The 10,500-nt window shown below is 46.5% G+C and overlaps 1 protein-coding gene across 1 annotated transcript; it reads right to left on the reverse strand.

The window, feature by feature from the left end:
• Nucleotides 1–9,013: 9,013 nt before the first annotated feature.
• LOC124679440 lies at nt 9,014–9,745 on the reverse strand. Its single transcript, XM_047215196.1, has one exon. The coding sequence runs from the start codon at nt 9,743–9,745 to the stop codon at nt 9,116–9,118; it is 630 nt and encodes a 209-aa protein (XP_047071152.1). The 3' UTR covers nt 9,014–9,115.
• Between the last annotated feature and the right edge of the window lie 755 nt (nt 9,746–10,500).

Here is a 10,500-nt window from a genome sequence, read left to right on the forward strand (position 1 = left end):
TACATATATTTTAACATGCCATTATGACTTTTTCAAAATAATTACTCATTTTTTTAACAATAAAACAACACACTAATTCTTAAAAAATACTTCAAAAATATTATAAGACCACATATCAAAAGACATCATATATATACGTCAATTTGCAGATAGGTGTTCTTCCAAAAATAATTTACGCATCAGAATATTCCAGGTAATAATACCAATCAGCAACAACAGAAACGTTGCACTTCTATACCAACAGTCTGAGAGCAGGTGTCTGCTTGAATCCACCTAAAATATACATTCAAAAATCTAGTTATTACATGTGGATTTTGTCATCATAATTAATAAAATCAACCTAACATACAAGGTCATCACTTAATAAAATCCACCTAAGGTGCGCAGTCATTTTTTCAACAAATTAGACCATTTGCTCATATATTAAAAGTTCACTCGTACATACAATAATACTACAACATGCTGCTCAGATAAAAATCTCACTTCACTCTACATACTAACATAATGTTACTTGCCTAATTACAGAGTAAGATGCACTACACTACATAAAAATTAGCAAGTGAAAACAACATGCATCTCACGAGAAAAGAGAGAGTCAGCTCACCTTGATGTACTAATCAAAAAGGATGCATGCACTTATCCATCAGCAAGCATGCAGCTATATTGATGATCACTCATGGACTGAATCCTGGTTCTCTTCTGCTTCTAGTCAGCTCACGAGAGGAGAGAGTACATGCGCTCGTCTGAGAAGAGAGGCTGCTGCTTTAAAGCATGCAGAGGCACAAGATGCGAGGAGTGAGCAGTTGCTGCTTTAAAGCATGTAGAGACGGAGGCTCTTTCGTTGGTCTAGTTCCTGTATCAGCAGCGGACGTCGTTTCATGTCTCAGAATCACACTGTACAAAATACTGGTACCAGTTCACACCAAATGCCTACGAATAAGGCGAGTTACACCCACACACCGAAATCCAGCAGCTTCATTCATGCGCCAAAGCCAAAAACATAGGGAATCATCACACAGCAAAGCCAAAGTCGTGCGAATCAATCACGCGCATGCCGTATGACTTTGTCGGCCACACAACGACCTGCCGCCACCACTGGTGGAGGCAAGCTCCACGTCAGCGTGCCGCCGCAGTAGGAGGCGGCAGGGCCCACCATTGCACGTCGACGGTAACGGCGACGGCTGCCTGCCCAACGTGTCGCCACACACCACGGCGGCAAGGCTTGCCGCCACAGCCGGCGGCGGCACCCTCCACGTGTCAGCTGGCGAGCGTGCCGCCATAGCACTTTTGCCATTTGCACTCAGGGTGGTCCTTTTTGCCATTTTACTAGGGCAGGTGGTGCTTTTCGACAAAATTTCGTGTGGGGCCGGTAGTGCCTTTGATAATCCTAGGACGCTACACTAGGTATCGGTCCAGCAAAGGTTCGCCCCGATCAGCCGCCTCCCACAACATCCGATCTCATTTAAAACTTAATATGTTGAATAATGAAAAAATAAAAGTCCGTATACATGGATTGATGCAGAGGTCGGGCTGCTCCTTATTGAAAAGTAAAATAAACTTGAGAACTGAACTGTCTGATTTTGCAACACATCCCCACTCATACAATCTTTTTATGTGTTTCCAGTATTATCCAAACATTTTCATATCCTGGTGTGTAAGAATAAGCAAAAGGCGGTTCAAGCATTTCAAGGCAACATGAAATTATGTGTATGCAATAAATCCCTATTTTACCACAACAAATCACTAAGGTTAACCATCAGGTACATGCAACATGTAAACAAATGCTTGCTGCATGAACGCCCTATATGCAGTAGAGACCACAGTCGGTTCACCGTAATGACTAGATGTTTAAGAAAAACATGCAAGACTTTGAAGCTTGATAAAATATAACATATGGAACATCCAAGGTCTCCAAATGGCTAACCTTATTATGGCACACCAACCTCGAGGCCATGAGCTTACCGGCGGCGAATCCGGCTAGCTACATGCATCATTAGATCTAGTGTGCTCAAACTCATTCCTTCCGCCCATGGTATCTTCCAATCTAGGACCAAAGAGGATATCGGCACCGTGGAGGACCTCAGATTAGAGCTCCTAGTTAGAGAGATCCATGGCGGCATGACAAGATGCATAGTTTGAGGCATCCATGGCGGAGTCGCAGAGGAAGTGTGAAAATACCTAGATCCCTCCTGGAGGGAGTGAATATGCATTTTAAAGCAATTAGGATTTTGTTTGAACAAATGCAAAAAAAAAACTGCTTGTTTAGTTTTCAAACAGAAATCATAAATATGATAAGATCAACTAAGTGCACCTGCAACTTATGCTAAATAAGATGAACAGCAATAAATGGGAAGATCAATAACACAACAGATAGACAACCTATGAGAGGATAAAAAACTACAAACACAAAGGCTAATACAATTTAAAAAAACACTAGTGAAAGTGTTTGGATATTGATATAATCGAGGCATGCATAGACGGAGATTTATCTTGATGTTAATTTCCTCGCAAAGGAGCCCATCTTATTCTCCTTGAGCCCCCACCGTAAAGTTGGAGCCCAATCACTATGGATAGCATCTCCCTCTACTTCGGAGGTGGAAAGCTCCACAACTAGTTCATACTCCCCACGAACGAGCAGCCCCAGCCTTTTCACAATCTCCACAAAGAGGTCACCATGGCAAGAACCACCAAGTCTTCTAGTACGGACACCCTCCAAGGGTAACAATCTCACGGGATTTTACTTAAACAAATCAACATTAAGAGGTTGAACGGGTGCAATAATTACAAAGCAAGAACATAAAAAAAATCAAATCCAACACAAAGCATCAAATGTTATGGGGAGATTGGAGAGAAGGAACAATGGAGGAGGTCAACCGATGAGTCCAAGATCTTGATCCAAAAGCTTCCCTTGACATAGAAGAGAAATTTAGGGTAGGTGGAAATGTAGATATAGATCTCCTCTCTCTTTTCCCTCAAAGAAATGCAAGCTTCATTATACGGTTGGAAAGGAATCAAGATTTTGAAGGTAAACAATGGCAGAGAAAGAGGGTCCAAAAACTTAGGTCTCTTGGGCGAAGAAGATTCCCTATTATATGGCAAGCGGAATCTACCCATTAGAGCATTTTTCGGCTCATCTAGAATCCGTTTGGAATTCTAAGTATAAATTATTGGTGGATCAGAATAATCCAAGTAGAATCTAGACTCATTCAAAAGCTAGTGGATCTATTTGGATTCACTTCGAACTCATAATGGATTACTCTGAACAATCCAAATTTTCATTCTGAATTCTAATTGAAACCTGAATGCTAGAAACAACAACACCATTCACAAAAAATACAATAACTTTCCCATATTATCTTCGTTTTTACGAACTTGGGGTTGTTTTGAGATAACAAGTTGTAGATCCTCATACTAAGCAAAAAATTCAATTAAATAAGATGATGCCCAATATGGAAAGATTTTAGCAATCTATGCATGACCTGTTTAAGTTATTGTTGGAAAACCCCTCTTGATAATATGACTATCAAACTTATAATTTGGTCTCCCAACAAAAACCTTGGGACTAGTAAACTAGGGAAACCTAGAAAACATTTTTAACAAAACAAGTTTTCCATCATTTTTGCAGGTTATTCCTCTAGCTACCCATTGAATTCATATGTGGTCCTATCTACAGTCGGAGGACGAGCGTCCGGCTATGGATATCGGGTGCAACCGACTGGCGGTGGTAGCACGGGATTTTTACAGCCGGTGCGGATGGTGTGCTGACAAACGGTTGACATGCTGATGCAAAGGTGCCTCATGTCTTTCTTTCTTTTTCAGTGGATCATTCTTGTTTGAGACCCTTTGTGATCCATGATGTGTAATGTTTTGAATACTCATGTAAGACTAATTTTATTTGAATAAAGGCAGTCGTATGCATCAATTGATGCAGAGGGAGGAGATCTCCCCATTTTGGAAAAAAAAACTTGATCGCACTTGCTTGGTGTAGAATCAAAAATATTAATGGCTCCCCCATATTGCACTAAGACAATTAAGTCTCACTTAGCCATATCTCAAATGGACGAAAAGCTTCAAACATATGATCCCTTTGAGATGCCTATTGATGTAGTCTGACCTTCGGTCTTCACCACATCATCACACATATCAACGCCATTACATCAACTAAAGGTGAACCCAATCCTCTTTGCGACTCTGTTTCTTACTCTTGAGGATGGTATACTACTTCATAATCCATATATTGTCAATGGTAGGGATACATCGACATGGGCGGACAGAAGAGAGGAAAGAACAAGAGCTCAAGGAGTTGAAGGCCGATGAGAAGGAAGAAGCTCCAGGTGAAGCTACAACATAGTCTTAGGCCTCCAAGCCCCAGAGTCTCCGGCTGCATCACCTCGACACATGAGTCTCCAGCAATATAATGTTGGAGTTTGCCGCCTCATCAACTCGAGCGCAGGGCTGGAGTCTCTGTCCATGAAGACTGGAGTCTATGGACCAAGAAGAGAAGACATGAATCGCCATCCCACTTACACCAGATTGAGTCTCTGGCCCGCCTAAGCGCACCTGTTGTAAGGGTCCAGACCATCTACCTATGGCCCGCCCATGTGTGCCTATTTATCCCATTTGCATACCCCTTCCTCCCTTAGGCCTATATATAGGACCCCCTCTCCACCTATGAATCCTAGGAAAGATATGAGATAGAATTAGGCATGTGCCTCTCCCATGTGGGAATCCTTGTCCTTAGATCATCCATCTATTGAGTTGTACCCATGACCCTCTTTAAGAATTTGTTATCTCTCGTAGTGCTTATCCTCTCCCGTGATTGGGACTCTACCGAGTTCCTAATCTCTCCCCATGAGTGCTTGCCAATCTCTCACAAGTGATTCTACCTAGAGGTCTCTCCCTCATGATTCTATTGGGACGGTGGTTCTGGCCGTTGAGAGCAAATAGATTTATACCAGGGTTGGTGTGCATTTGTATCTTGTGTTCTTCGTGTTCTTACTAGTTCTTTGCATTCTTCCACAAATCCACTTGGATCTGTGCACATCGGGTCACCGCAATAGGTTTAGTCCTCCATTACCTATATACATTGAATTTTCTCATCGCAACCTTGGTGACTATCTCTATGTGATGTCATCCTCTCATAGGCTATATGGAATCTTTATTTTCTTATTCAAGTCCATATGTGGCACCTAAGCCACATATAAATACCAAACACATAGTTCACAGAATAGTTCACAAATGGAAATTCACAATTTCATACCATACCATTAGATAACTTGATCACACAAGGTACATCATTTACGCTTGATCCAGACTCCAATTCCTTGACTTCATCTTATCAACATTTATGTGTACTCAACTCTCTATATTGATGATATATTGAAGGCAATAATTAACTGAAAGGATATATATGGTAACCTAGAGGGTCGGTGAATAGGTTCTACAGATTTTCTGTAGATCAATTTTAGGTTTTCCGGAAATATAAAGTGGCCTAATGCAAACTATGTGTCGCACCTATATGATGATACAAGTACTTAAAGCACAAAGGAAATCACAAATATAAACAACATTAGCAAAGAGCTTGGATAGAAATAACCGAGGCATGTCGGAGACGAAGTTGTTAGCCCGATATTCACTCCATGGGGGAACTAAGCCACCATTGGAGAGGCGTGAGAACCCAAAGAGGCTTCTCAATTGCCACAAAGGCCCACCTTCATCTTAGCCAGCCTCCTCCATGAAGTAGGAGCTCAATTACAACTAGTAGGTCCTTCAGTGGCCCTCCAAACCCTCACAAAAACATTTCTACGGGGAAAATACAAGTCCCAAGCCTCCATGCGACCCTAACCACCCAGAGTTTCCCATGAACCCAAGATGAAAAGGCTAGCTCGATGAAATCATCGTGAGATTGTGGATTGGGACATCCTCTTGCTTACTACCAAAGGGTTTGTATTTGATTGGGTATAATAAAAGATCCTTAAGATTTTGTGTTTCGCAAGATTCGAGAGAGAGCTTCAAGGTATTGACATGAATGGTTGAACTAACATCCTCAAGGAGGAAGAAAGGCATTTTATAGCCCAAGGGTAAAACTAGCTAGCCATTTGGGGAAATTTCTACGCGCATATGTGGTCAGTCGGTGGAATCGACTACACGCCCGAGTACTTCGTTGCCCGGGTCTTTGGATAGTCCCACATACAAACCTAAACAGTTTCCGATCGACGAGGTAGGTGTACCAGAGTTGCAACCAAGCCAGGCCAACATAGTCGGTCATGATGGTGTGGGAATTGAGACCCACCGAACCCATCGGGTTGGGCCTCCGTGATACCAACATGGAGACTGACTTCATAGAAACCTCTCAGATGTATTTTTATCCAAACTGATAATATCTCCTCTCTTTGTGTGATGGAAATATAGTGGTAGAATGCCTATTTGGCTTTGGTTTCATTTTTTCTCCAATGCCACAATAACGCGCGGAGAGCCCTGGCTGAACCCGGTTAGTACCATATTTTCTCGCTTGTATTTTTTTCCAGAAAGACCGCAATCTATTCATAATATATCGTCAACAATAGTACAAGGAATTCTAAAAGTAAGAAAATTTACAAGTAGTTATTTGGACCACCTACAAGCGCTTGAGCGAGCCTAAGGCACGCCCTCTGATGATGCTAGACCAGAAGAGAAGCATAGATCAGAAGGAACACCGACCAAATCCAGCGAGATCTGCCGGAGACACACGTCCACATGCCCTGTGATGATGCTAGACTCACCACCGGGATGGGGGCAAGACGGGGAGAACTTTATTCCATCTTCAGGGAATCGGCTCCGCGCCGACTTACTAAGTAGGACACAAACCCTAACCAACCTTTTTTTAAATTAAACCCTAATTAATCTGATAAAAGAGAAACGGACCCCTCCCATCAACAAGGACTTGGATCCACCCCTCCTCCATAGCACCGAAGGCATAGAAGGCTAACGAGATCAACGACAGTGCTGATAGAGAAGGAACATAACCCTATCGCTTGTCTCCCAAGAGTTGGAACGAAGGGGTATCGCGTAGCATTTTTTTAAGCAGGGGTAAAAGCTTTACCCCAATATATTAATTAAGAAGAGAGAATGTCGGGTTAATTAATGGAAAATCGGGCGAAAACCACCAAAAGGACAACATCAAAAGCAAGCAAACTCTAGACCACCCGCACTCACAACCTACTAGAACCAATGAACCCTGGAGCACAGCGCCGCAAAGAAGACCTACTGAAAGGACATGACACCCCAAAAAGAGTCCAACAATCAATCATCTACCGAAACTTTCCATGGTACGGTTCTCTTCCTTTTGTTGCTCCTGATATATACCTTCATGAGATACTTCGCCACCTTCTTGATTAAGTCCTCCGAAGCCTTCCACGCCAAGACACAAGCAATGTCCTTTCCATATCCAGCGCTAGCCGCCTCTAGACTAGCGAGCAAGCCGCAATGCTATCTTGCAAAAAGAGCCTCAGAGCTAGCGCTCCAACACTCCTCCACACTGTCCAATGAGGCGAGGGATTGGCAAGGCTCCAACTACGGTGGTGAGAGCGTCGTGGCCACCGCCAAGGCCTGAAATGAACCCAGCACCAACGGAAGCACCATAGATGATTCACCACTCAGGTCATGTAGATTTCGCATGATCTGAATCACTGGAGCCATGATCCCATCAATGCCCTCGCCCTCAAAGTTAGCCAACACATGAGGTTGCGGCGGACTGCCATGAGGAGAGAAGCAACCATAGAGATGTTCTTCCTCGACTATAGATGACTTCTGCATAGTGGAGCCAAGGGAAGTGAAGCCTCCACAAGGGCGAGCTCCTGGCCACCAGAAGCATATGTCTTCGTCGGTTCCAACAAATCAGTGATGCATGCTAATAACAGCTTGAGTCTTGCCTCCTCTTCACAAAGGGGCTGAGACACCTCCTCGATGCGGTGAGCAGCCAACCGAGCGAGCTCCAAGCATAGGAAGGCAAACTGACACTGAAAGCGAGAGTCCAAACTAGCATTGACATCGAACTCCTCGCAACACCTAGGGCAGGACCTTGGCATCACAGCTGCAGACAACGACGAGCGACAAACAACCTCGGCCCAACTTCAGAACATCGCACGGATAGTGGCTCCACCGGAAAGGAACATGTGAGTCCGAAGAACGAGCAAGAGCGAGCAAGAATGAGCAGCGGGAAAGCACACATGATAGAAACACTTCTGGTGACCAGGACGACGACATTGGATGCATCTGAAGGATTCACGACATCTGCTGACCTGGTGGCAATGCTCAAGGCACCGAAAGCATCTCCCACGAGTGCAATGACTAAAGGCGAGAAAACACGCGAGACCTTCCTTCGGAAGCAAAGACAATGGCTTGAGGCCAGGGAGGCCGCCCCTGTCCACCTACACCCAGTCTTCCTTGTCTCCGAGAGCGGCAGCTGTAGCAGAGAGGCCGTCACAAAGCTTTGCTAGCTCCTTGTCATATCGCACATCAGCGGCGCCACGAACCAAGTCGGAAACGGCGCCTTTGGTCGAAGCCAGCGGCATCTACGCTCTGAGCCAACTCTTCAACATCGTCGTCCTCATCGAAGCTCAAAGAAGCAGCCCATCACTTGTATTAGTGACTGGTTCCTTGCAATGATTCAGTAGAACAAGGCCATTTAGCATATACACATTTTATGTCTTTTTCACGACGACAACAAATACACTCGTACGTGTTCTACCACACAGCTGTAGAATGTGTTCTTTTCAGAAAATTTTCTTCTGTTATGAATGAAACTCACTAAGCATCTTGGACGAAGGAATTGCACAGGTCCTATTGTGGTTAAGCTGCATGCGCAAACCAGCCACTTAAACCTTAGTTAACCGCTTTATGATCAAGCGTCGTTTACTTGTAGGAGAAACAATAAACACTTGTCAATTTACTACTAGCACATCGAATACCGTTCAAAATATCGCGCCTACTAGATGAACCCAAAACATAATTAGCAACAAAAGACCCACATTTTCCATAACGAAATGCACCGCCGGTTGGAGTGACGTGGGCATGCAGCGATCGAGACTCGAGAGAAACCTCCAAAGGGCAGGCCGGGCGGGGCATCCTTCCTTCTTCACAGGTCGAGGAAGCCGGTGGTGCGCCACACGGCGTTGCGCATGCGGCGGAGGTCGCGGCCCTTGAGCGTCCGCCCGGCGCCCTCCATGACCGACGCCGCCGCCGCGGCGCGGCGCGCGGCCATCTCGTGCGGTGGCACCACGGGCTCGTCGTCGTTGTCGTCTCCGTCCTCCTCGTCCGCGGCCTCCTGCTCCGCCTCCCGGCGCCGCCTGTCGGCCGTCGCCCTGGACCAGGCGGGCACGGCGACCGGCGCGGACTGGTGGAACGGCTGCGGGTGGCGCTGCTTCTCCCGCCGGGCCGCGGCCGGGATGGCCGCGGTGGGTGAGTGGTTGTCCTCGTCGGCGATGAGCGCGGACAGGCCGGCGCCGCCGGAGGGGAACGCGCGGGAGGAGGAGAGGGGCCAGCGCTGGCCGTTGCTGTACGGGGACGGCGTGGGCGACGGCGAGGAGGCGGTGGAGATGGAGGAGGACGGGGAGTAGGAGGTGGGCGACGACGACGACCAGACCACGTCGTGCTCGTCGAGCTCCAGCTCCTGTACGTCGGCGGCACGATCGGGCTGGGTGAGGAAGCCGAGGAGGCGGAGCGACGGGGACATGGCGGCGGCGGTGCGGCGGTCGCGCATGGACATGGCTGGAGCGTGCGGTGGCTTTGGCCAGTGGCCACTGCCGAGCGAGCGTGCGTGCCGTGGGCAGGATCGGCGTCCGGGCGGTCCTATTATTGGCGGCCGGCGCGGGCTACTGGTGGTGGAGGCGATCGGTGGGCGGTGAATTATTGGGGGTATGGTGATGGCAACGGCCTACGAGAGATGGGTCACTCACCCAGGTGCTGGGACATCGTGTCGTCTGCTCGCGAGGGGTGGCTTGTGGTGGTCGTGCGCCTGAAACCCCGAGATTTGGCACGGTTTGCGCCAGAAATCCGGAATCATTTCGGACACAGGGGTCGCTGCCGATCAAAAAGACGCGAGCGCGACGGCTACATAATACATACAGCATGTCAGCATACGACATTGTTCATCTATCTATCTATACACCCATAGACGAACCAACACGTCATCGGCCATCGCTTACAAATAAACAACGGGATCGCCTGGATCAGCGTTTGATTTTTGCATACTATACTACGGTCCGTTTGTTGTACTGTACATGTATCTGATCCTAAGGCATGTCCATGTCTACGTACGTACGCACGAATCAAAGGCAGCAATTGACAGCGTACCTACCGGTCGCCATCCCTGTATCGCCCATTGTTTCCGATCGCCTCTCACAGTCTCACTTGATGAAAAATTGGTCTGGGCCAGCCTTCGGTTTCCCTTTCGAAAGTTTGGACTATTCGGAATTTTGCAAGTGTTATAGCTTACGTCAGGGGTGAGTCAGTTACAATGCT

This window comes from Lolium rigidum, chromosome 7, assembly GCF_022539505.1.
Source record: "Lolium rigidum isolate FL_2022 chromosome 7, APGP_CSIRO_Lrig_0.1, whole genome shotgun sequence".
Lineage (NCBI taxonomy): Eukaryota > Viridiplantae > Streptophyta > Magnoliopsida > Poales > Poaceae > Lolium > Lolium rigidum.